Raw genomic sequence first — 27313 nt, 5'->3', positions numbered from 1 at the left:
CCTTGGACATCCTTGGTGTTTTGCTTCTTAAATGTAGAATGGCTTTTCTTTACTAGGTTTCTATATCATAATGTATCATTCTGCAAACATGCATTGGAATCATCAAAGGTCACGCTAGGTGAAAAGCCAACCAGATTTATTAACTTGGTTATTGATAGAAAATTGCATATTGATATCTGTACACCAAAAACATGGAATAAGGTCCTTTACTTGTTAGCATTGACAACCACATAAACACTGTGCAATGGAGAAGGGAAAATCTGGACATCAAACATTACTTGGCTAATCTAGTGTCTGTTGTTTAGGAAATGAGTAGGTGTAAATTGACACTTCCTTCACTGCAATTAAATACATCATGCATTAGCGAAGCACTCAAAGTATTTAATTGGTTGTTTTGTTATTACTTCCAAAATTGTGTGGTCTCAGTGTTGCTCTCCATCATGTCACCATTTGCAACCATCTCCAGCACGTGGCGTTTTATGCAGTCACTGACATGAACCATGGAGTTATCACTCCCTCACTCGTCCCAGCCCACTGTAGTGGAGTGCACTCTCCACCCTTGGTCACCCAGGTTCTGTCATGATTGTTGTAGTGACAGCCATTCTTGTCGTCATCAGGCAGAGTTGAAGTTGAGACTGGGGTGTGAATCAGCAGTCAATATGGAACCGACCAAAGCCCAAGGAGGAGCTTAAAGGCAAAAGAAATATATATATATATAAACTCACAACAAATGAACGAACTGTTGGCTCAAGAAAAATCAGGAAGCTGCGCATGATAACGTCTGAGCATTGAGTCAGTGCACATGAAATGTTATTAGAGGGATTTTGAGTGCTAGTAGAGATTTTTTCTCTCTTATACGCACTATGAAGAGGTGTCCTGAATTTTCACTTCACACGTTGCAAAGCATAAAACTCTTCTTGCCATGTCTTGGAGTCGTCAGATAGCCAGCCTATGAACAAATAAGTACATAAAAAAATCCAGCAATGTGCTAATAGACTTTATTTAAAACAAGGGAACAATGTACCACTTTTGGCTTTTGGACCAGTGGATAACTGACAAGCTTGGTGATGTTTGTTGATGCTGCATTTTTTTCTTGCAAAATCCAATTGTTAAAGCCATCTTCAGCATTCCTTCTTACGTCATCAATGGTACATTGGATTGTTAGCACTCCTGCAACCATTTGCCATTGAAGCCTAGATGCGCAACGGATGTTTTCAAGAGTGCCTGCTGTCTAGCAAGTGTTACAAATATTAAGGTCAACCTTTTTTTGACCTATAGGGCAAGCACACCATAACATCATATCTCAACAGCCACTGCATACTAAGACTGTCATATGACAAAGGCTTAATCAGGGTTGATTTATATTGCGAGGTATTGGTAAAGGAAAAACCTGTATTAGATCAAGACTTACATTTTAGAGATTATCATAATAATTGTACTTTTTTTTTTTTAACTGTTCCACTAGCAGAATAATTCAGGTTTGGTGATGGGAATGTATTATCTGTCTCTTTACAATATGATTTACCATAAAAGGAGTGTGCAAAAATCATGGATTAACTTTCTTACACTGAATGTAATCCAAACAGGATTGATTTGAAATTGCTGTTTTATCCCACTGCAGATTGCCACTAGGTGGAGACAAAGAATAATTTAAAATGAGAAAGCTGATTTGCAGTGTTTAAAAAAAGCCATGAAAAGGACTAAGCTGTTTTTAATTATTTCTACTTGCCCATGAAGAGGTGCCATAGCCAATGACTAGAAATTAATCAGCTCATTATCATTAAGCCATCATTCAAAATCTATAAATCACTCTATACAAAAGCACGTTCTCTTCCTTTGAGTGCTAACAAAATCGTCCAGTGCAATCTTTACATATGGCGGTTTCAAATAATTAAGACAGCATGCTCTTACCAGATGCATTCTGAAACATTCTACAGCATGTACAAGTTTAATCTGCTCCTAAGTAGCATTTAAGCATATTGTTTTAAAAAGAAATCAACAGGTCAAATTCTGCTATATGAAATGTAAGTACTGTGTAATGTGTCAACATGCAATAATAAAACACCCCACACCAAATTAAAAAGACTGATTTATTTATAATCCAGAACCAGAATATACAAAGCAGTGGTTGAAGCAACCAAAACACAATCCATATAACTGTTTGAAAATAGACTGAGAGCACCAGACCTGACGTGTTCGCTTTAAGACAACTGTAGACTTACTTCTCCTGAACTCTCAGTTAATAAATGCAGTAGGAAAGTAACCCGAGACAAAACTGTACACATTGGATTTCAAAGGCAGAATCTTACCAAAACGAAGAACAAAAACGACCAAAACATTAAGGTTTAAGAGGGGCTGATACGCACAATACATGCCATCCCCCCCAAGGGGGAGGCTAGCAGTCATTTTCATTTTTGATTGGGCTCCATGAGACCCCTTCATTGGTAAGTGCCATCTGCTGTACACACAGATCAGCCAAGCGAGGGATTAGCAGCACAAACAAAAGGGATTTAAGAAGCATGTATTAGCCCCCTGCTTAAAACTTATCTTTGGTCTTCAGTGAATCAGAGAGGTCACTCATGAAAATGTTAGAACCTTGTGAGAGAGGGTGCAGATGCTTGTCTGAATCAGAATCAGCTGGTTGGAACATGACGTAGAAATTGTGCTTTGAACTAATACGTACAAAATACTTTTTCTTTTTTTCTTTGTTAAAGAGAGATCTACAAATGTGACTCTGAACCAATAAATAACATTTCATAAAAAAAGAAAGGGAAAGTGGGCCATGATGTTATGGGACTCCAGTGCAATAGAATATATTCCGGGTCAAAAAGAAAATATGTAAAATATACATAAAAGCACAAACTCTACTAGGTCAAGTTGACCACGCAGACAGCTATGGAACAGAGCTGCAGTGTTGTGTTTAGGCTTTCACTTCAGCTTCTGTGGATTCCTCCTTTTCTTCTGTTTTTTGTTTCTTTGTTTCAACCTTCTCCTGAAAGAGCAAGAGGTTCACCAATTAAGAGGGTATTCCTGCAAGATTTCAATCATGTGCAAAATGTTGGTACATTTAGATTATACAAAATAAGCAAATACATACCTCTTCCTCAGCAGGACGTTTCACTGCTTGTCCATCAACCTCCTCATCTGCACCGTTCTTCTTCTCCTCCCCCTCTGCTTCTGCAGCTTAAGTTTTGAAACAATGATAATGAGTATGAGTGACTTCTACACTTCAAACATATTCACACATGCGTAGCATCTTCAGGCATCAGCTTTCCCCCTCTTTTTTCTAACGATAACCTTACCTTTCTTGTCTCCTTCTTCATGCTCTTTCTTGTCTCCTTCTTCTTCCTGCTCTTCCTCATGTGAGGCACCATTTGTCTAATAAGGGAGAAAAAACAGTTTAACACATTTAAATTTTAAATTCTAGATGTATTTTCCTTGAGGGAGGGTGTGTTCTACAGTTTACATCTGTGTCTCTGTCAATCAACAAAGAACTCTACTGAGGGAGAGGGGAAAATTCAACACCTGCACATCAACTACAGAAACAAAAGCTACAAGGGCCTACTGGGAGCCTGCCCCCCACATTACTCACTGTTCCATTGCCATTGGCAGGTGCATCGCCACTGCCGTTCTCTTTCTCCACCTCAACTTCTTCCGTCACCTCTTTTTTTTCCTTTAGGTCCTATGGAAATACATGATTGGTTGAAATGTTAAGGAACTAACAACTTTCGTGTAACTTGATAAGTGTATAAATTCGTCCTTGCCATAAAACACAAATAACGTTACCATTTATTGTGAGGTAACCGCTAAAAAATGGTTTGTTTATAATTCTTGTCCAAAGCGACTTACAATGATATAAATACACATTAACAGTTCATCATCTAGCCTACACAAAAATACCAATAGTAACAGTTTATATATAATTTAACAGAATACAACTTATAGTGCAGATAATAACACAATGTAAACCTATACAAAGGGAATGTATCTCATCTATAAGTCATTTGATGCAAACGTTAACTAAGTTAGCTAACGTTAACAAGTCTAACGTTTGCTTAAAATGACAGTCATTTAAAATACTGGTTGAATAAACAGTTACATAGCTTAAGTTACATTAATCGCTAACTTTATTTAACCGGCACATGTCGCTGACATTTGTCAACTATCCTTCGATTAAGTTGACGTTAGATAATAAATGAAATCCAGTCATAATATGAAAGCGTAAAACCTTAGTCAAATGTAGAGTAACGTTAGGCCTACTTATGCTTAAAGTCATTATTAAAGTTTCAGTTAGCTATCAACATAAATCAGTCAAAAAGAGTTGCTTTTAACTTTTCCGCTGAGCGTTTACCTCCCCCATCACTGACGACGCGCGCTCCTACTGAAGACAAAAGAAAGGCAGCTCGAGGACAATTTCTCAGCGCGCGCACAGAGAGCTCTGCTGATGCGAAGCGCTTCCCGCCTATTCATCGACGGCTTCTACCCTGTCTATAATTTTTCTGAGTTCTTAACGTTAACCGTGAGGTTATCCCGGGAAAGTGCACTGTACGACAGACATAATTACAGCGAAAAATCAACGAGTCAAGAGTTTAAATATAACTTGACACGTTAATGAAAGCCAAATCAGTTTTACATACCGTAGGTCTACTGTGTGATGGAAACTGAACGCTAAAGGTAGATTCCTCACTGAAGAGAAATTATCACCAGCACAGCATTGCCCGCGGCGGGTTGTCGTTGCGTTAATAGAAGTTTACGGTTAACCTTAGCAGCTAATTCAGTTGACGTTAACACTAAATTTAACTGGCAAGCTAATCCCGTCAGTAAATTCAATGTCTGTTTAGGTGAAATATGGGCAACATCACTTTAATTTAATAGCAACTTATGTTGGCTCGACTTCACGGTCCTAGCTACTAACGTTAACGTAACGTTATCGTTATGGGGAAATTCCTCAAACTTTCAGTTAATGTTACTTTAACCTAAAGTTAATGTTATAACGTTAATTAAAATCCACAAATCCAACCAACACCACCTCTCTCTTTTCCTAAAAATTAGCTTATTCTGAACTTTATCTTTGATGCTGCAACGTTTACGTCTTTGTGTTAACGTTGACTGTTAGCTTTAACTTTTAACGTCACCTGAGAAAGTTAACATTAGTTAATTGTTAACGTTAATGGGTAAATAAATCTATTTTTCGTAAACTTACCTTAGCGGTTATCTCTGTGGTGGTAGTTGTATCTACTGCAGTATCAGCCATAGTTAATTTTATTGTGTTTATAAATGAGAATATCCTTGAGATGATATCGTTTGAGGATGAGGCGATGCGTCTTACAACTGAGGTGAAATGAATCGAACGCTGAACTCAACTTCAGAAGTGAATGCGAGATTGTAACTAAGTTAACACCGGATTGGACAACGCAAAGTTCTAAGGACTTCAAGCTTCCTGTCATTGGAGAAATCACTGTCAATGTGTGTAAGGCCCGCCTTCTAGCTCCTCCTACCAACAGTGATGCTTGATAACGAGAACATTGAAGGATTGCGGATAAAGTATATTGTGTCAGCAGTGTAGCCTGAGTGTAATGTCAGGTTAATATATTTGATCACCTAAATAACAGCTAGGAAAATACATTGTATCTGATCGTGATTTGCACTGCACTATATTCTTTAAGATGTTAACCACTTCAATGATCATTTGAACACCAACTCACCACTGGCAGAATCACCTCTCCATCGCTGGATTGACTCTTCAGCAGTTAAGATGTCCATATGCCATCTTGTTCTTACAACCATTAACCTACATTAGTAGTAATATTCAGTTATAGTGTAATTATAGGCGGGCAGCAGTCTAAAACTAGGAAGTGTGCTCAGGCATTAGCGATAGGTTATAATGAGTCCACTCTACTAGTGGAAAGTTCATGTGCAATCTTAGGTCACAGGTCAACAATTAATATGTTCTTGGCTGGTTTGCTTGTTTGAAAAACAAAGACTACAGGAAGTGGGAGGGAAGAAAAGCCTGTACAATTCTTACTCTATTAGAAATTTTGCTTTTTCAGAATGCAATGAAGATTAATGTTTCACTGACATTCACAAAATTCAACACAGTCCAAAAAGTAATAACAAAGTTCTTAGAGTGTGCTTTTGCAGACAAATATTTCTTTGTACACAAGGGCATGCTTATGGTCATGGAATTGTGAAAATACATCAAATAGCTTCTCCAGGCCAGAGATATTTGTCCATCCTTGCCATATGCTTGTGTGGGAGCAAGAGACCTTTAAGCTCTCATAGCACACGTGCAGAGCGAACCACTTTGGGGTCTTTGTTTACAGCCACTGTTTCATTAGCATGTTGTGTGGAGGCCATTGTGTCCCGCATGGAGACACTGGGCAGCTGTTTCATTCAGCACAAAGCTGACGCACATTATAACACCAAACCCCCCACAATTTGCCACTCCAACAAACACACAATAGCAAATAAAATGCCTGTGATTCTGAATCAATGGTAATGGTCAAATACTATGTTTTATAACGTTATCCTACCTCATGACATTTTCCTAACCTAATTCATGACTGTGGTACAGTTTTGTAACATGAAAGCTGCACAGTGACCTGATTTATGTCCATTTCAAAACTCTTGTAAGAGTTACAGCGTTGTAAAGACTAGTTCCCGCTTGATGGGGCTACTTGAAGTGAGACTCACTTCTCAATTCCCCGTTTTACTTCTGCTAACACCTAATTTCACTGGGATCCTGCATAACAATAACCTCTCACTAGTCATAGCCTATTGCTGACAGTGATAACCAATATCCAAACAGGTAGATAAAGACCATAAAACAGACTTTGCATTCTGTTTCCTGAATGACACTGATGTCACAAACCAGCAGGGGGTAGGGTATTTTAAATTGATTTGCACAACTCCAGGTGCATAGAGATAAAACAATCACACTCTCCCATCTTGGTCAGTTTAGATCTCACAGAAAGCCCCGTGGTGGTCACAGATGACCCAGGCCGCTGTCATGTTCTCTGGTTGAGCCGAAGTGGCCTTTTTGTTTCTTGCAGTCTGGACTCGGTTCAATACCTCACATGGACCTCTATGTCTTGTATGGGCTTTAAATGAATACAAATGGGGCCGAACAGGGACGAATGGAAAATATCCATTTGTGTTATTGAATTAAGGACAACACAGAGTATTGTACTTAGTGAAAATAAAGAACTTCTAACCATAAACATGGATCTTGGCAGAGATGTTCTGTTATGAATTATGAATGTTTTAGGTCTTTTATGTTGTTAAAACGTAAATAATAATAAATAATTCATATAGATGTGATTTTGTAATCTATTCCATTCTCTAAACAGAGGGAGATTTTAAAATGAGGGAAAAGGGGATAAAAATGGATACCTGAGGCAGATGAACGCAGTTTTCCCAAAACAGGTCTATTTGTTATTTATTTATCTTAAACCATAAAAACCTGGGTAATTGCATGAAGTACTAGCTAGTACAGGCGACTCAAATGAAAGTTTCCTCTGTGTGTAATTAAGAGTGGTGAAGAGTCACTGTTAGAGATTACAGAACTGCATGTGTTCACATTGTGTGGTGCTCACAATTGTAAAGATATTAAATCCTGCGAAATGTTTACTAACAGCAGAGGGTATAAGATAAATGAAATCTCTTAAAGCTTATGTTTTCATTTAGACACAAATGGACGGGAACGCGTATACAGAGGAGCTCTTTCATTTAGTAAATGAAGTCCATGTGCCGACCACAGAGTCCTCTAAGAGTCTCTGTCTTCGCCAGCAGGCCACCAGCCTGTCTAGAGCACAGATCCAGACAAGTAGCTTTCAGAGACGAAGACGAGGAAGAGGATGGAAAAAAAAGCCATGCATCTTGTCCAAGCATTACTCACTCCCAGCAACTGGAAAATGAGTGCAATCAGAGTGAGTGGAGGCAGTCTTTGCCTTTGTGAGGTCATTTCCTGTGCTCAGCGCTCTCCCCACAGAGAACCTATACTACCTCCATTTGTTTCCATGGTTATTGGAAGTCACTCAAAATGGGTTTCTGGTTAGAGGGTATAATTTGATTGGGAAGAAGGTTTAAAAAATGGATGAATTAGTTCAAGGGAGAGAATAAAAAGACATCAACATTATGCATTATACAAAACAGAGAACACTAACTTAAAAAAAATCATTTAGATAAAGTTCAGTCTGGATACAATGTAATTATCATAATATGTCATGAATATGAATATACATACAAATCACAATGATTAGGAAATGTGTCAAAGTGAAAACTTCATCTGAAAGGCTAGATATGTAGAAGTGTGAGGGGTCTGCAGAGGGGAAGATGTCAGTCCAACACATCACACCTGATTTGGGTGACAAAAGAGTGCAACCTGACCCATGGAATGCCAGCGTTTGAGATGAGAATGGGCCAGGATTGGGAAAGATCAAAGGTCAGGATTAGGAGGAAAGGGGTCACAGTAATTGGAAAAATCAGGGGGAGTTCATAGTGGGCTAACTGTGCTCTTTTGTTCCTAACAGTAGGGGCCCGCGTGGAATGAATGGGTTTCTCATGGCCTTGCGCGAACCTCCCATAATCCAGAATGTAAAAAGCCAACTCTATTGAAGGAATCTAATCTACTGTACCATTGCTTGACACAACACAAACACACAATGGACACAGACTCAGGAAGTAAGTGCATCACAATGGCACAGCATGGGGCACAAGTGTAACTGCATGACAATCTGTAACACCACTCCACTACTATCTATCATCCAAGCCATGTCTACAAGCACTGATATACAAGATGTTATATGTCATTTTAATGCAATCTTATAACAATCACTCAACAACGGACTTTGTTTGGCTGCAAGACGTAGTTCAGCATAATCCCAATATTTACAGTTGTTGCTAAGGAACATCACCTGCCAAAATCCTTTAGCCAAATGAAACTAAAATGAGACAGAGAGCCTGCAAGAACAAAATACACGCTAAACACAAGGGATGGAGAGAAATGAGAAGAGAGGGAGGGAGAAAGATGCCCTGTTTCTGATGAATACTCCCACCTTCCAGGGAGTCATTCTTGCCACATGACCCTTTTTTTCAGTGGAAATTTCCACTCCTGAAGCAGGGAGGGTCTTCCAAACTTTACCCACCCTCTTCTTTACCTGCGTAGTAGGACCAAGAGTAATGCCTGCATTCCTTGTTGCTCTTGATCTCACCTCTAGACCCTCCCACTGCACACTATTGTATTTTTCTTCTACTGTCAGTCGCTGACGAGATTCAGTTTCAAGGCCCTGCAGGACTCAACATGTGCCTGACTGAAAAAATGGATTGCAAAATGCAAAACACTCCAGGGAGCCCCTATTCTACATACCATGAAATAAATGGGGAGTTCTTCCACAATAACACATACAGAATGCATTTAGGGAAAATGAATCCATTGTTCACAAAACATTACAACAACTAAAAAAATCCTTCACATAATTCCACTTCCAGCCAAATGCATTAATCTGAGATTACTCACATCTTATTCTGGGGAAGGGGGGAAAGAACACTTTCAACACAACGTTGAGTTAAATCCAGTTTGCCACATTTCCATATAGCCTACTGGAGATTAGGGGTGGATGCAAGAACAAAAAAAAAGTATTAAGAAAAATGTAAATTCCACTAGCAAAGAAATATTTCAAAGTTTGTCATTCGTTATAGGCTAAGCATTTGCCGCGTTACATTATGACAACAGATAATTTCATTTATATATGGCAGGGGTTTGGGAGGGTTGGCCTGAATGGGGAGATGGTGGACACTGGTGAAGGCAATACTGATTGCTCCCTGATAACTTTCACTCCGGGAGGCTGATGGGTTTGCACAAGGGAATTAGCAGACAGCCCAGTAATCCAGATGGCAAATTACCATTTCCCTCCCTAGCTCCATCTGACAGTCTGCATCCCCCTCTTGGTCTTCATTTCTCAATCTCTCTCACTTGCCACCCTCAAAGTAACCAAGGCTGATGAAAAGACAAGCAAGTCGTAGGCATACCCTTCTAGTGTTGAATGTAAAACTATAGATTATACTCTATAAATTAAATACTCAGGAGTCTTAAAACAAAAGCAAATGAGAGTAAGGAGACAAGACCAATAGTACTGTGAGACAGTAGCTGCTTTCAGACATGTCCTCCGCACTATGTCCGACCCTTTGGGTGATTCAGATATGATGCTTATATGCAGACATTATGTGTGAATGACACCGACGAACATGAACAGAATCTCCACTTGGTTGAACAGGTTGAATGTGGTTGAACACACACATGAACAGAATCTCTGCATGTTCTTCGCTTCGTTCAGACATGAGCTCATTTACATAATGTCAGTCCGAAAATACTAGGAGGGGAGTAGTGTAAGAGCCGGCTAAGTTCGGAGTTCCAAATGTCTGGTTAAGTTGTTCAGATATACGATCCAATTGTTTGATATCCGCAGAACATGCAGACTTAAACCTATGTCTGAAAGCAGCTATAGTGTGGCAGTCTGACACTGAAACGGATCTGGTCTGGACCTGGGCACCGGTCCACCTCCCGACAGCTGAGTGAAATCAAGCATCGGTGGCTGGAGTGAAAGAGCGTGTGTCTGCTTCTATAGCGAGGCGGGCTGACCTCACACAGCCATTGTGAAGCACCAACAAAGAGCCATCTGCACAGCAAGCTGAGTAGATAGGAGAGGGGAGCCACGCGTGGGGAGGGAACTTGGTGGGGGGAGGAAAGAAAACAAGTGAAGACACAGGGAGGAGAAAAGAATCAACATGAGTGAGTGAGTGAGAGAGTGAGAGAGAGATAGACACATTCACAGGAAGAGTGTGGAGTGAGCAAGCGCGAGAGAGAAAGAGAGAGAGAAAGAGAGGGAGGGTGGGTGGGGGTTGTGAAAGAAGCGCTCGGAGGAAAAAAAAAACCCTGAAATGACACAGTGCAGGCTAAGTGAGGTGAAATCAACTGCCCCTGAGCCGCAGCTGGCCAAGAACCCAGGGACCTTCGAGAGGCTTGCAGGAGGAGGGGCAGCTACAATCACTCAAAGGCACATTTCCTGTACATGTTGGGATAAAATTAAAACACTCACAAAGACAGGCAAACTATAATTAACCATTTCCTGAATTCAACCATATCACTTCAAAGTTGGAACTCTGTTGAGGGCCTTAAGTATATTATCAGTGACACACAAAACTAACATAAAATGTGACATGTGTGGATCTGTGTAGATGCACCCTCCAATCAAAGAAAGGTTTGTTTGCATTGTGAATCTGCAGACAGCAATCTGTGAACCCACACACACCTTGCAGTTATTGCCTGGGGAAAACAGATCTTGCCAGTTACTGCAGTTGGCATGCTTACTCTAAGTTTGGATGTAGTGATAATAAAGAGGCTATGGGAGAGAAAGAAAACAATGTGATAAGAAAGACAGAGAAAGAAAGACATGCAGAGTCTCACTGTCTGGCAACACCCAATATGACATTGTTACCCTGTAAAATTGTTCTACTACCATTTAGTGTCAGACAGACCTGCTTGGGGAGGAGAGGGATGAGGTGGGGGGGGGGGTGTTTCTGAGGAAGAGAACCTTGCCAGTCTTTGTTTATACAGGCTGCCTCATGACCAATAATAGCAGTGCTGTGTATAGTAATTCACAATATAACATTTACCAATGATGACAATCTATGTGTGGAAACTTGGATTCATTGTATTTAGGGATATGTTTAGTTAGTTTTTGGAGAGTTCACTTTCTGACCACCCGTTTGAAAATAAACACTGGGCTGTGATTGGCCACAGAATGCCTTGCAACCCCACCGACCCCCCCCTCCCCTCCCTAAACATAGGGGAGTCCTAAACATCTCATTAAGGAGAAGGTGGGAGCACGGGTGGGGAGATACACAAATGCTCAATGCTCCACGGGGGCTACGTTTAAAAGGTGAGCCAGGAGAGAAAATCCTGACCATGCCTAAAAAAACACCCTGACAGAGCCAATGAGTGATACCGAGAGCCAGACAGAGAGTCTGAAAATGAGTTGTGTGTGCACACGTATAAGTGAAAGAGAAAATAAAATGGACTTGACATGTTTGAGCCATGATGTGGTCAGGGTAACTTTTCAGTTTGAAGTGCAAAGTCCCCACCAAAAAATAAGAAAGAAAAGGGCTGATAAAAAAAATGGAAATAGAAAAGCAGGAAACTAAAGAAGTGACAAAGGAGAGAAAATGTGAACTGCTGCACTAAAAGTGTGTGAGTGAGCTGCACCGGATATAGAGAGCGAATGAGGATAAGAGCCCAGTTGAGATATACAGAGGGAACAAATGAGCAGGATACGTGCCAACTTGCAGAGTGAGAGATAAGAGTGTGTGGGTGAGCATGTGTGTGTGCGCATGCGGATATGGAAGCAAATGTTTGTGTGTGTCAGTGTGCGCATGTGCACGCAAGTGAATGATAGCAGTGAAAAAAAAAACAGAGTAAGCATGCTTTCTGTAGAATGTGACCACACACAGTGAGCATGCATGGCCTGTTTCATCTGATAATGATAGTTACAATTGTGCACAACACAGTAATCCTTTGTGAAATAGACGTAAAATAATAGAGGAGAAAGCTCATAAAAAACGGTAAAAGAAAAGGCAGAGTATATGGCAGGAGAGAGAGAAAGAGAGAGAGAGAGATTTAGTGAGTGAGAGTGGGAGGTAGGAAGGTACAGGCAGAAGAGAGGGACAAAGAGAGGGAGAGGGAGGGAAGGAGAAACAGATAGAGAAAGGCACTGAGTGTGAGGGGAGGGACCAACTGAGGGTATGAGAAACAGACTGAGAGGAGGGAGTGTGTGAAGAAAGAGGGAGAGAGGGAGGGAGTGTATGGATGGATGACTAGAGTCAGAAAGGAAGGGAGAGGAAGGGAGGAACAATGCAGAAAGACACACCGAATGAAAGGCTGGAGAGAGAGACAGCTACAGAGGCAAGCAGTGTGTAGAGATAGAGAGAAAGACAGTCAGAGAGAGAGAAGACGAGAGACAGATATATAATGAGAGGGAGGGTGTGTGTGGGGTGCGATTGGCTGGACAGGAGAACCACACTGGGCGATGTGGCTCTGTTGTCAGGATGAGGAAATGAAGCTGTGTTGTGATTAAAGCCAGGGTTTCCATGGTGACGTAAAAGGCCGTGCGCACAGGAACCTTTAGCTGTAAGTGGTGGGGGTTATGCATGGGTCAAATTTCAAAGAGCACTCTCTCTCTCTCTCTGTTTTTAAACTCCTCCCATTTGGTCATAATCTGTTTTTAGAAACAGCTTTTTTTCTCTTTGCATAGAGTCATCAATGAAGTTTCATTTCCCTATTTAAACAGTTACTAGTATTCTGACACGTTTTGTTCCCACACTGACAGTGAGAGAGTATGAGAGAGAGACAGTGAGAGAAAGAAAGAGAAAGAAAGAGAGAAGAGAAGGGTTGAGATAGAGAAAATGAAAGAAACACTGTACAACTTCCTGATTCATGCTCTTGTTACAGCATGCGTCCCACGAGGTTTCACGCTTAGAATAGAGAGCATGATGATTATAACCCTTTGTCTACTGAAGTACAAGAGGGTCTTGCCTTGGATGCCATGTCTATCCAGTCCATATTTTTATAGTCTTAAAAAAAACACTGATTTGTTAAGGAAAATTGTTCACCGCCAGTGTTGTGGTTGGCCCTGCGCTGGCTGAAAAGACTGATTATCCTTTGAATCAAGCAAATCCCATTTTACTTATCACAACAGTTCATTTCAGCTGTAGCACATCACCTCTTTGTACAACGTGATGGTACAAGTTAGTCTTGCTATGCATGCTAGCTCTGTTCAGTTGTACATGGGGAATTCATTTCCACAGTGAAAAGAGATGTTTAAAGGGCATTTAAGATTGCATTACATATTAGATTATATTGGAAATACTTCAAAGTATGACAGATCTAATTTTCCACATTTAGATGTACTGTATCCTCTCCAACATTTCCACGCACAAGTTGGCGTGAACAGTTAATATAACTGGATCATGCTGCCCTCCTCAGGTGAAAGACAGAATTGCAGTGATATTTCACCTTATTGTGAATGCTCCCTGCTGGTGGTAAACACACACGCATGCCAGATGGCAAAAACAGGACATCAAAAGACCAGATGCCTGCTTAGTGAACAAAGAACTCTGTGTTTAATGATTGGTTTAATCTTCACTTTACTTAATATGATACAACAGCTGATGTTCATCATTCCAACAACTACATTTTTTCGATCACATTAAGTTCAAAGATAATTGTGAAAAAAGTAAAAACTAAGGTGATGGATCTAGGCAATTCATGATCAGTTTGAGGAACATAGAAAAAAAAAACTCTTCAAATTTAAGTAAAGCAGGACAATGTAAGCCAGGACAAACCATAGTAAAGTCACCACCATCACCATCAAAAATGGTTATAAGAAATTCTTTGGTAAATCATCTTATCTTAGACTGACAAATGAGAAAAATCCAACCTTAAATTGAGGTAAATTGAACACTTTCAAACTATATTTTCATCCATGAGTAAATATTAGATGACACATGGCATTAGACCAAATGCCCGTAGTCATTCATTAACATGGAAAAGACAATAGCACACACACAATCCAAATAAGGGAAAAGTGTGTTGACCTCCATAAATCAGAGAATTGCTATAAAAAACAGCTTCTCACCTTATGCCCATATATGCATTTAACTCAATAATTGAATTGTTCCAATGAACTGGAACAACAAACCTGTTTGGATGCGGAACCAAGTTTATTTTGCCATACACAATGAGCAGGATGGTGAGAGATGCAAAACATCCTCAAGGGTCACTCTAGGAGAGTTAATCTTGGGGATATAAAGTCTACAAAACATCATCAGACGTGACCTCCATGGTAACAGATCATTTGGAAGGCATGTCATTAAAAAGCTTTTCCTGTCATTTAACCCCAAATGTTACCACCTGGTGTGGGGGACTTTGACCAGAACATTTTGTTTTGCCAACACTCAAGAAGGGTTTGGTGTAAATTAAAGGATGTCTATAGTGACATATCCTGATGCCCACTGTTAAGTATGGTGGAGGGTTCATAATGTTGTGAGGCTGTTTTTCTTCCAAACGTTCTGGGAACCTTGTGCCACTACACTACACATCATGAACTACATGAAATACCAGGACATTTTAAATCAAAACCTGTCTGCCTCTGCCAAGAAACTGAAACTGAATGTCACTGGATCTTCCAACAGGACAATGATCCAAAATTGAATTTCCTGGATTAACACAAAACATAGTTTACTTAACACAAAATCAAACTTCTGCCATAGCCATGTCAGTTCCCTGTGGGATGAGCATAATCTGAAATGTCCTGCTATACATTCTCCAATTTTATAAAATACTGTAGCAGAAGATTAAATGCTGTTGAATTGTGGTTGTACAATGTATTATACCAGCATGGTGGATCAGCAGTAATGGCACAGACAGACAATCAGTCAGCCTGGGTTTTATTCCCGAACCCGCTGTTACGAGTCTGTGTTGCTTTGGATAAAAGTGTTTACTAAATACCAGCCAACTTGTTAAATGCAGGGATGTCAATAACTGTGACGTGGTTTTGTTAAAAACAATTATTTCTTGATAAGGTATTTTCTCATTTCAAGGATGGATTTTTCTCATTCCAGTTTGAGACTGAGATAATGAACCAGAGAATGATTGGCTCCTATTGCACATTTTTACCATGGGTGCCAATAATTATGGAAGCTACTTTAAATTAACTCTTTACTGTACAATTCTAAGATAATTCAAAGTTAAGTCTATGTTGAAATATTTATCATACACCTTTCTCCCAAGGCAATTTACAAAAATCATATGAATTTTGCCAGTGTGAAGCACAGCAGACCTTGACCATAATGTTCTTTGTGAATCTTGAGGAAAAGGGAAAATTCCTAGTCAGTGCCAGGTCCATTCTAGAAACCTGAGGTGTGTTCAAATGCTTTGAACCGAGGCAAACGTTTGAGGCGAATACATTTCCTTTGAACTGTTAAATTTGCATGTATTTGTGTAAACATTCAAAAATGTGAAATTCCAATGATAACCCCTTTGTCCAGTGTCCATGCAGGGCTGCAGAGATTTACCTCCTCAGACTGTTTGTGAGTGTTCATAATCTTTTGTGACAAACTCAAAGCAAACACAAAAAAAACCTGTTTGCAAACATTCACAAACGCTGGCCTTTTTTGCGAATCTGAACGCACCTCGCATGCTCAGATCTCTGTGACGACCCGGAGGCGGCTGCTGGGAACGGCGCTGATCCGGGAGGCCTTCACGTCCCTTCCCCCGCTGCTGTGATGGCCACTCTCTCTGCGTAGCACCTATGCAAGTCAGACCATTTAAGAGAGTTAAGAGAGTTGAGAAACAGCCATGGTAACAACCAATTAGTCTGGTCAGTTTGGGGCAAAAATGGGGTCAAGGCTGCAAATTATGATTAACATTTGAGCCAATGTTTTTCTGTTCATTTAGGGCCAAATAAAGAAAAAAATGCAAGGAGCCCAAAAAATTAGGTGGGGGAAGGCCCTGAAACGGCCACGCCCACTTTTTAGACCTGGAATTCTGTATCTCGGCTCCTGAAGGTCGCAGAGAGTTGGTTTTCGGCTTAAAAGATGCAGAAATGCCACATTTATATTAGTGTTATGAAGAAACATAGGCCCTAAAACTTTTAATTTCTGAGATATTTGTGAAAATGACTGAATCAATGATCACTGAATCAATCAGCGCCCAAGCCACCTTTTTCTGTAAATCTGCTCATAAAAGCCATGCAGTTTGTTTGGGCAAAAGCTCTAAATCTACTCATGGGGCATAGTGCTTAAGTTGATTAAGGTTCTTTGTTAGAAGATGAGGACCCCAACAACCTTCTAAGAAACAATGTAAACAAAGTGAAATTCCAAAAATTATAGGTTTTTGTAAGGTGACAGCAGTTATCACACGTGATGGAGACCATGGAGCGCCTGGTCTTGTGCATACTAAGACCCCAGGTACGCCATGCACTAGACCCGCTACAGTTTGCATACTAGGTGGACGATGCCATCACATATCTCTTACACAGGACGCATTCTCACCTGGACAAGGGGAAAAGTGCTGTGACAATCATGTTCTTTGACGTCTCTAGTGCTTTTAACACCATCCAACCCCTCAGACTGGGTGACAAGCTCCTGCAGATGGGTGGGGATGCTCAACTAGTATCCTGGATTGACAGACTACCTGACAGAGCGGCCACAGTTCGTCGGACTGAAGAACTGCCTCTCTGACACTGTGATCAGCAGCACCGGAGCTCCACAGGGAACAGTGCTCTCTCCAGTCCTGTTCACCCTGTACACGTCAGACTTCTGCTACAACAGAGAGTCATGCCACATGCAGAAGTTTTTGGATAATACTGCAATTGTGGGGTGTATCAGGGATGGGCAAGATTAGCTTGACAACGGGAGAGATATAACTAACGACTGGCCTTTGGCCGTAGCAACTACAATTACAACCTCGACCGTGCATTAACTTCTGTGAACAGACCACCGTGTCGTCCATTATCCCTTACATAATAATAATACATTTTATTTATAATGCACTTTTCATCAGAAGATCTCAAAGTGCTACAGCTTAAAAACACACACTTAAAAAAGTGAGCAGTTTAAGAAAAAAGAAAAGGTATTACAAAACATCTAAAGGGGACCAAAAGCTTTGCTAAAAAGAAATGTCTTAAGACCTTTTTTAAAACAGTCAGTGAATTGTGGTGCCCTCAAGGTGTCAGGGAGGGCATTCCACAGACGTGGGGCAGCAGCACGTCTGTGGAATGCCCTCCCTGACACCTTGAGGGAAACTGACAGACTGAGGAAGTAATTTGTCCCCAGGGACATACTACTCTTCAATGCTTCAAGAAAGGGAAGTGAAGAGATCGACTTCTCTGCTTAGTCTATCTGCCTCTCCACCCTCTTCTACACTTTTATGACCTCCTATAACAATGTTGTGTACGGACTGTCCACTCACCCACGATGTTACTGCTTACACTGTCTACACTGTTTACAGGCTATACTAGCCCACATGCACAGTGGTCTAACTTCATACTTGACCAATGGCTGATATCCTATCACTTCAAACCTATCCTTGCACTGCTGCTATAATTCTTATTACTATGCTTACATTTATCTGATATTGTCCATATTTAATGCTGGTCTCTTGACTATCCCATGACACACACCTCATAGAGCACCCTACCACTGAAACACAGGGTCAGTCCCTGCCCTGTTACGCAAGAGATTCATGCTTATACATCCTTCGTACATTCATGTGGATCCTTGATTTAGTATCTTTTACTGTCCTTATTAGTGGAGTTGTTATTTTATCATCCTGTTTATGTTGTAGTGTACAGTATGTTGTGATGTCTTAAGTTGGGACCTTGAATTTCCCCTTAGGGGATCAATAACGTATATCTATCAATCTATCTGTTATGTACCTTCCTCCAAGTTCCTGTGGTGGATTTAAAAATGAAAACGTTGCACACATTTACATGACATTTCCATGTCAAGCACATGCCAGTTCAGTCAAATGGAGATCGTCAAATCAGGGAACAGCAGAACTTTGGGGGCCTCAGCAGAACACTGATTTTTTAGTACACAAGTTAAACACAAATATAGTCTGATAAACAATACAATACAGTTGTTTCGAACAAAAATTCAACAGTAGAGGTCAACTACATTTCTTCTATCCCAGATTCATCTGATCCATCCAAGTTAGTTTGGTAACTCAGAATAAATTCCATAGATTTAGGTGGTTCTCAAAGCTAAAATACAGATTTTTGCGACAGTTCAGCGACAGTTCTTATAAATTTTTTGCATCAATATTTAAAATAAATTAAGGTCATTTAGGGAGTTTGGTGGTTCATAACATTGATATAAGATGAGATTCATACCTAATAAAGACTTAATATGATTCTCTACAACCTTCAGGAGCTGATACATGAAACGTGGCCTGTGCACCATGCAAAAACAATTTTTTTGTGAATATCTCAAAAAGTAAAGGTTTTACGACTTATGCTTGTTCATAACACTAATATAAATGTGGTATTTCTGCATCTTTTAAGCCCAAAACCAACTCTCTGTGACCTTCAGGAGCCGAGATACAGAATTATGGGTCTAAAAAGTGGCCGTGGCCGTTTCAGGGCCTTCCCCCACTTAATTTTTTGGGCTCCTTGCATTTTTTTGTTTATTAGGCCCTAAATGAACAGAAAAACATTGGCTCAAATGTTAATCATTTTTTGCAGCCATTTGCCCTAAACTGACCAGACTAAATGACCAGCAGAAGACCTTTTCTTGTTTCACAAGATGAGTTTGTGGGAGAGTGTGTTCTGACTTTTATTGCATCACTCACCCCTCTCAAGATGCGCTGACGAAGTTCTTCCTGAGTCAGAGGGCGCTCCTCTTCATCGGTGAGTGTAGACTCCTCAGTATCGTAATCATCCCTGAGAAGTATTACAAATTCACACACACACACACACACACACACACACACACACACACACACAGACGTGCACACACAGATGCGCACACACACACACACACACACACACACACACACACACACACTAATATTATACAAGATACCAAGATACACAAACCACACTGAGCATCTGCTGAAAGACATACACACAGTCATTCCTCAGCACACACTGACACACTCAAAACACAGTGCTACTACTTACCCCGTTACCGGGGGCTGGATGGAAATATTCTGCTTCTGCAGTTCTGGGTTCTGACCCAACAAAACCTGAGCCACCTCCTTTGGGTCATAATCTTGGTCCAAATCCTGCAAGAAAGAATGTGTGGGACTGGCATCAGACATTTCAGACCAGACCACTGGCATCAGACATTGTACCATTTGTCAAATGACGATGCTCATCTATGAAGACAGATGAAACTCCACTATCAGACTTAGAGTAGGTCTGAGGCTCGCACAGACACACCTTAGATTGTGCATGCACTTCTACAGATGTAGCTATGAGTTGACATAGGCTTGCATAGACACACGTACCTTAGAGTTGACACAGGCTTGCATAGACACACGTACCTTAGAGTTGACATAGGCTTACATAGACACACGTACCTTAGAGTTGACATAGGCTTGCATAGTGAGCAGCTCATTGGCTCTCTGCTCCACCTGGCCCAGGTATGTCATGATGTTGTTGTCCCTGATGCCAGAAGAGGAGCCAAGTAGCTCCTCGAGGATGGCACTGTCACAGTCAATCGTCTGGAACAAATTGTTCACTCCTGCCATAGAAAAACAAACAATCTAATTTAGTTTGCTTACATTGCTTTAAATGCCAGTGCATTCAGGTACAAATGTATTCAGTTATCATTTGTTGCATCTCAACTGCTCTTTTTGAAAAGAACCCATACTGGCCTTCATTTGTAGAGACATGTCAGTGTACACACACACACACCATGCACTCATCTGTGCACATAAACGTACATACATACTCACACACAGGCCTGTGCATGCATATACACATTCACACACACGTAAGGTCAAACTGGTGATTATGTGCTCAGTGAGGCTCATTAGTGGATCTGGAAAGGTCTGTGCTGAATTGGCCTGGAGGAGCCATGCTGTTTTATTCTACCCGTCTTGATCTGGTCCAGGATCTTGCTGACAGCGTTGGCCTGAGCCTCGTGCTCCTGGGCCTGCGCCTGGGCACCTCTCTGCTGCTCCTCCACCCCCCTCAGCATGGCATGGTGCTCCTGCTCCTGCTGCTGCCCTACCAGATGGAACTGCTCCAGCTCCTCTTTGGTCTGTGACACACACACACACACACACACACACACACACACACACACACACACACACACACAAATGGACAAATTTAATGTCAGGATGTACCACCTCCATTACATACATATAGTTCAAAAGGCAGAATATTCATTTTTAACTCTTCACATTCTAGTAGGAGAGTACATTCATTGTCTGACCTGATTAATTTCATCCCTGAGAGTCTCTGCCTGGTTGTTCTGTTCATTCACATAGTTGAAGAGGGCAAAGTTCTGGTCCTCCACTAAGTGCAGATGAACATTTAATTACACAACACTTCAGAGCACATGTTGTCATTGCATTCACCATGACAGCGGCCATAACTCACACCTGTAGTTGCCTGCAGTTTACTTTCCAATAAAAAAAAGAAAAAAAAAGAAACATATGCCCCTCTGTTGTGACATAGCATTTCTGCTATCAAATAATTTGGCAATAAACTCATTACCACATATGTTAGATATAGGCTGGCCTAAACCCTGGGCAATCTTTTCAAAATGCAATGCGGCCCTTGAGCCAAAAAGTTTGCCCACCAGACCCAAAAGTGGGAGTATGGTGCCCTCTAGAGGTTAATACAGTAAAACAGTGCCAATTTCTATTGTGTATCAACACTCACAGAGCATGCAACACATGCTTGCTTTCATATAGTCTAAGTGACATGGAAACTGGTTTTGAAAGGATTCTTTAAACTAAAGATTTAAAAGACAATGGAGGAGACAAAGAGCTATCCTGCCAAGTTTCTGTTCATATTAAAAGAAAGTATTTTACCAAGATTCTGTGCCATAAGAGTGAATTTGATGAAGTTGATTTATTGCGTAAATACTGTATAATCTTATTACAAAACAATTCTAATAACTATCTGCCTGAGGAATACATAAGAGTTCAGGTACCATTTATACAACTATTTTATTCAATTTTATTTCAAAACAAATTACATACATGTAGCCCTTCCACAAGCACATTTAAAAAATAGATGACTTTCTAAGGGCATGATAAAAGGCATGAAAACTTGACACTGAAGTATGGGCTATATGAATGAATGAATAAATGAGGAATAGGTTTCCATATTACAGTAAATGCACTGACCCTGAATGAACTTAGTCACCAGCAGGTCCAAATCATCCTCTCCAGTCACAGTCTGGATCTTGCGGAACACTTCCTCAAGAGTCTCCACGTTGTCCTCTCCTGACTCCATCCTTCTCTGGTCTTTCATCTCTGTCAGGAAGACATCATCACCATCACCGCTATCAATATAACCACAACACATTTCTTTTTATCATAAAGGTTTACGACTCAAAGCTGAAACTCAGACACTCAACTGATTCAACTCGTACACAACCACATGTACTCACTTACTTTGTTTACACAGACACCCCTTACGGAAATTAACCATGGTTTTACTATGACAAAATAACCATGTTTTTTTGGGTAACCATGACCATGTTTTTTTGTTTTCATGGGTAACCATGGTTTATCACTATAGTTGATAAATAAGCACCCTGCCCAACAGGGGCGCTGCTAGAAAATTGAATCCCTATGACAGGCAATGATTCTGGGACCTCTGGGGGCGCCCTGTCAGTGCTGGGCCCTTAGAATCTTCCTAACAAGGGCTAAACCCTAACATTACCATGGTCATTAACCATGGTTTTCCTCAGAAGTTATAAACCATGGTTTTTCCTAACCCAACTTCATTGACTGTTAAAAAAACATAGTAGTTACACGGTTATCATGTTGAAACCATAGTAGTACCACAGTCACCATGAAGTGCGATAGGGGAACCATGGTGGTACCAAAGCTACTATGAAGAACTATGCATAAACCATAGTAGGAGCGTAATGGTTAGGAGCATGATGATCATTATCACCATGGAGTACTATGGTAAAACCATAGTTACTGCATTAAAACCAAAGGAAACCATAGTGATTTTTCCTAAGGGACACCTTGCTTGCTGGCTATGTCCTGGCCCTCATCTTGGGTGCTCCTCTCGTTACACTTAGTGCTCATGAACTCCTTGAGTCGCCGTTCATGTGCGATGACCCTCTCCAGCTCCTTCATCTCAGCACTGTATTGCGCCAGGTCCTTCACTGCTTTCTCTTTCAGCATGGTCATCTTCGCCTGGGCCTCCACCCTGAGGCAGCAGCAGACACACAGACACACAAACAAACACATTCTCTTGATATAATAATCTCAAAATTACTTAACCTAGATTAGCTTTGATTGTAATATGGAGCAGTGGTAACATCAACACCAGACAAATCGGTTAGCCTGAGTTTGATTCCAGAACCCGCTGTGGTGAGTGTCTCCTAAATACCAGTCAACTTGAACTTTAACATATTTGTTTGTGCAGAATATAAGAGAGCAGTTATCTAATACACACATAAGCCATCACTGAAACACTAAGTTACATCTTCACCTGGCATCATAAGCAGCAGTGGACATGCTGATAATGTCTCCAATTTCCTTGCGAATCTCCAGTAACTCCTTCAAAAATAAAATAAATAACAATAAACATAATGCAAAGCCCTGCCTCTGTAGGCTGACGGTAGGGACAATGAATTTAGGTAGGGACAGTGTATTTCACATAATAAGGACTGATTGGATAAGCCATGACCTCTGACCTTCTCCAGACGGCGAAGAAGCTGCTGGAAGCGCACACGTTCCACACGCAATGTCTCCAGCTCCTCTCTCAGACGGCTGTTCCTGGTCAGTTGCTCGCTAAAGCGAGTTAGGGCCTGTCAAGGACACAAGACCCAGACCTACTGTAACTCTCAGACCAGGAGAGATTGGAACAGAAGGCCTGATGTATTTTTCTACATGAACATGGTTCTATCAGTATGCTATGGAAAAATGTGGTGTAGTCATCCTGGTAGCATTTAAGGAAGAGCACATATAAGCAATTTATTATAAACTTGGATATTTTACATTAGACTTAGCTGATTGTTAAACAACAGGTTCAACAACAAACAACACATTCCAGTCAAGTGTGTTTAGCCTTACCTTTATAACAAACAGAGGTGACAGACAAGGAAACTTCCATTTAATTTAAGGTCACTGTCATCTACTATATTTTTAGTTATTACACGGCTCTTCACAATGCTAGTAGAACGCTCCATTGACTTGAATGGGATTTCCCAACGTTCTACTGTAAGATATATTCATGTAATTACCACTGCAAACATATAATTACCGCTGTTAATGGAAACGGGTTTTGTGCTTCTTATTCACATCTTTCACTCCGCAAGTAGATTGGTTACTTCTTGCAATGGAACTTCATTCAAAAGTAAAAGCAGACGGTTGATCAGCTGTGCTCTAAAGAATTTTTCATTCAAGTTCAGCGTGTGTTGTGAACTATTTGTTTCTGCAAAAGCCACAATGAAACAATAACCAATAAATGTAAATAGTCATATCCTGTGGAGTTTATTTTTTCGTTTTGACAAGTAGCCGTGTAATAAGTGCATTGGGGGTCCTGTTCACCCTGTCGGGATTTTCCGATAATGACCGGCGTTCTATACATTATCCCTTACATATCATTATAATGTCATGCCAAGAAGGTCTTTCATAATGCCCTGACTTGACTTGCACTGTATGTCCAGTGTATGCTCGGTAGTGTTTTGCAGCACTTTTCTCACCCGGTCAAGTTTGTTCTCCAGTGTGCGGGTGGCCTTCTGTGTGTGGCGAGTCTGGTCCATGGCACTCTGAGCAACGCTCACCTCTCCTCGCTTCACCTCCTCCAGTTTCCTCTGCATCTCAGAGATCTTGGTCCACCAGGGTCCACACAGCAAAGCAGAAACAGAAACAGAACATTAGCTTACAAGTCAAGCATGGACTTCTAATATCCCCAGTTGGTAAACTGACAGCAGAAGACCTCTGATTTTTAATGAGATTTTGTCCACATATAGCTTTTTTTTTTTGCAAGTTACTTCAGTTAGTTACTACTTGCTACATAGGAAACTATCATTTTATATGCAAGATATGACTAAATGTGTTTTCAAGCCTGGGTTGTCATTCTTAAACATGTTTCTCCCACTTGCATGTGCTTTGAAGTACATTAAAAAGAAATAGAAACATAGGAACATAGGAATATAGGAACAGCCTACATGATTGAATCCTGTGTGAATGTAGATGTTTGTGATTTTGTTTGTTGTACATCATTGCGTGTGTGTGTGTGTGTGTGTGTGTGTGAGTATACCTCTTGCTGTAGCTCTGCTTGGTTCTGCCTCTCTGTGTCCATCTGATCCTCGATCTCGTCCTTCTGTGTCAGGAGAGAGCGCAGCTGCACTGTATCCCCACTGTCCTGCAGACGCCGTGACGCACAATCCGATGCACGCAGACTCTTCTGCAGTTCATCCTGCTCCTTACGCAAACGCTCAATCTCCAGCCTACACACATGCGATACATTACACAAAACAACTTGCACTCTCACAAACTGTCATTAAAACACATGTATCGACACACACGTATGCATAATCTGCTAATTTAATTGCATCACTGAGTTTGGAATCACAACGGCTATTGACACATATGTTGTTACATGCAAATAATACCCTTAACAGTGTTTCCCACATAATTAAATTATATTTGTATTTGTATATTACATTTTCAACGTAGCCTGGCATGTTGTTGACGCCGAGTCAACACGAGTCAACTGTAGGCTATACTAGGCTACCCAAGAAATAGACATACCGCTGCTTGCGTATGAGCTCCTGTGACTGGATGGTATAGGCCTGCCGGTCTCCTTCCATTATTCGGAACTGTCTCTGAAGTTTGACCATCTCCGTGTCAGCTGAAGTGCACCACACAACACAACACATGTAAGGCCACTTGTATGCGCAATGCGCAAAGACGCATCAAATTTAACATTTGTACATTAAAATGTTCCTATGTGACTATATGCAGATATTCTCCATTTTAGCCTACCAATTCCGTCAATATCCATATCGCTGCTATCGGAGAGGACACTTGTGGCCGACCTTCCTCGTGGCATTTTCTCCCCGAAAATCCTAGAAGAATCCGTGACAAAAACGTATAGAAAAGTGCAGGCCTTGCATACTCCGGCGTTTTTTTTTTTTTTTTTGTATTTTATGGTTATGGTTATGGGATTTTGCAGATGCCTTTGTCCAAAGCGACAGACAAATACAAAAGCAACATAATATTTAAATATTATATTTTTTACCTTTCCTTCTGCAACAAGAAATGGAAATCTATATAAGTTACAGCTTGCAGCCTATTTGACGAGTGACAACTGTGAGAGAGGTTTATATTATTATATATTTTATATTAAACCATTAAAAGCATTGTTAAACTTCCTTCCTGACCTTGTGAAAGACTTGCGTGGAAATATGCCGGACTTCAGCAACAGTGATCCTGTTGTTAGCAACCGTAACCAAGTTGGATAAGGCGCATTAAGCTAGGGGGCGCCAACCCTCAAGGTTTTCAACTCAAAGTCAAAGCAAACTCAAAGTCAAAGCAAATGCCTGTTTGAAGAATCTTCAACAGCATAATCTGAAGCGCAGGGTGCAAGAAAGTCACCGGAAACTTTTGTGTGCGCACGAGCTTACCAGAAAGTCAAAGCTTTTAGCATGCCATGGGTATGTGTGTTTCAATACATGTGTGTGAAAATGTGTTCAACAGATGGAAACAGATAGGCAGAACCAAGCAGAGCTAGCAAGATGTGTCCTCACACTCACACACACACATACACAAGCATCAAACAAATCAACATTAACACTCATGCAATATACTCAAACATGAATGTGATTCAATCATGCAGGCTGTTCTTAGGCTAGATTGTTTCCCCTGTAGCCTACTTTGAAGCACATGCAGATGGGAGAAAATGTTGAATATCAAATTATAGTTTGTCTAGTGAAGCTGTTATTTGAAACTCCCCCCCCCCCCCCAGAAAATGGACAAGACACAAAAAATATATTTTAAATGTTTATTGGTGAAAGTAAAAAAATGCCTAAAAAAATTGAAATAATAATTAAAATGAATTTAATGACAAATAATATTTATATTTAGATGAAATGGCGTTTACAAACGGAAGTTTGGGAGGAGCATGACGGAATTTGCCACGCCTCTTCAATCAGTCAGGTTACTTATTCACAGTCTACCTGCTGAAGTTGCAGCATCGGTGTTACTCCGCTCGCAAGATATGTCTGGTCAAGCCAGAAGCCAAGACGCTGGTCGCGCAGATTGGCTTCCCCAGCGCCTTCACGGGCATCCAATCGATCACCTGTTTCTAACGCCGGTGATCCACTAGCATGCGATGCAAACTCCGCGACGCAGTATCCCTTTCAAGAGAGTTCCATTATCAGCATCATAGTTGCCCACAAGACTTCCTTTTTAACATTCCATATGTTATCTTAATACAGAGGAAGTAGATTGGGGCCCAAATAGAACGTTCAAGCATTGTTTTTGTTTTTATTGTTGAAAGGGTCCATTCATTAGCCTAGAAATCTAGATGCACCCTTTGCTCAA

At 40.8% G+C, this 27313-nt stretch overlaps 2 protein-coding genes across 2 annotated transcripts; both read right to left on the bottom strand.

Annotated features, from left to right (window-relative positions):
• Positions 1 to 2076: 2076 nt before the first annotated feature.
• Positions 2077 to 5351, bottom strand: LOC143104101 (uncharacterized). The gene is made up of 5 exons (XM_076268043.1): positions 5204 to 5351; positions 3593 to 3682; positions 3303 to 3378; positions 3098 to 3183; positions 2077 to 2992 (listed from the first exon to the last, which is right to left on the bottom strand). The coding sequence occupies exons 1-5, from the start codon at positions 5252 to 5254 to the stop codon at positions 2921 to 2923; spliced, it is 375 nt and encodes a 124-aa protein (XP_076124158.1). The 5' UTR covers positions 5255 to 5351; the 3' UTR covers positions 2077 to 2920.
• Positions 5352 to 16254: 10903 nt separating this feature from the next.
• On the bottom strand, positions 16255 to 25820 carry odad1 (outer dynein arm docking complex subunit 1). The gene is made up of 14 exons (XM_076269186.1): positions 25754 to 25820; positions 25520 to 25619; positions 25026 to 25215; positions 24466 to 24591; positions 23455 to 23568; positions 23250 to 23317; positions 22777 to 22964; positions 21923 to 22051; positions 21001 to 21083; positions 20655 to 20823; positions 20138 to 20301; positions 19737 to 19840; positions 19406 to 19496; positions 16255 to 16362 (listed from the first exon to the last, which is right to left on the bottom strand). The coding sequence occupies exons 1-14, from the start codon at positions 25818 to 25820 to the stop codon at positions 16255 to 16257; spliced, it is 1701 nt and encodes a 566-aa protein (XP_076125301.1).
• Between the last annotated feature and the right edge of the window lie 1493 nt (positions 25821 to 27313).

Source organism: Alosa pseudoharengus, unplaced genomic scaffold, assembly GCF_046254945.1.
Source record: "Alosa pseudoharengus isolate Yale_2024_CS ecotype anadromous, Long Island Sound unplaced genomic scaffold, YU_APseudo_1.1 YU_APseudo_1.1_scf_5, whole genome shotgun sequence".
Classification (NCBI taxonomy): Eukaryota; Metazoa; Chordata; class Actinopteri; order Clupeiformes; family Clupeidae; genus Alosa; species Alosa pseudoharengus.
Note: the sequence above shows the minus strand (reverse complement) of the source record. Positions and strands in the feature narration are given on the sequence as shown.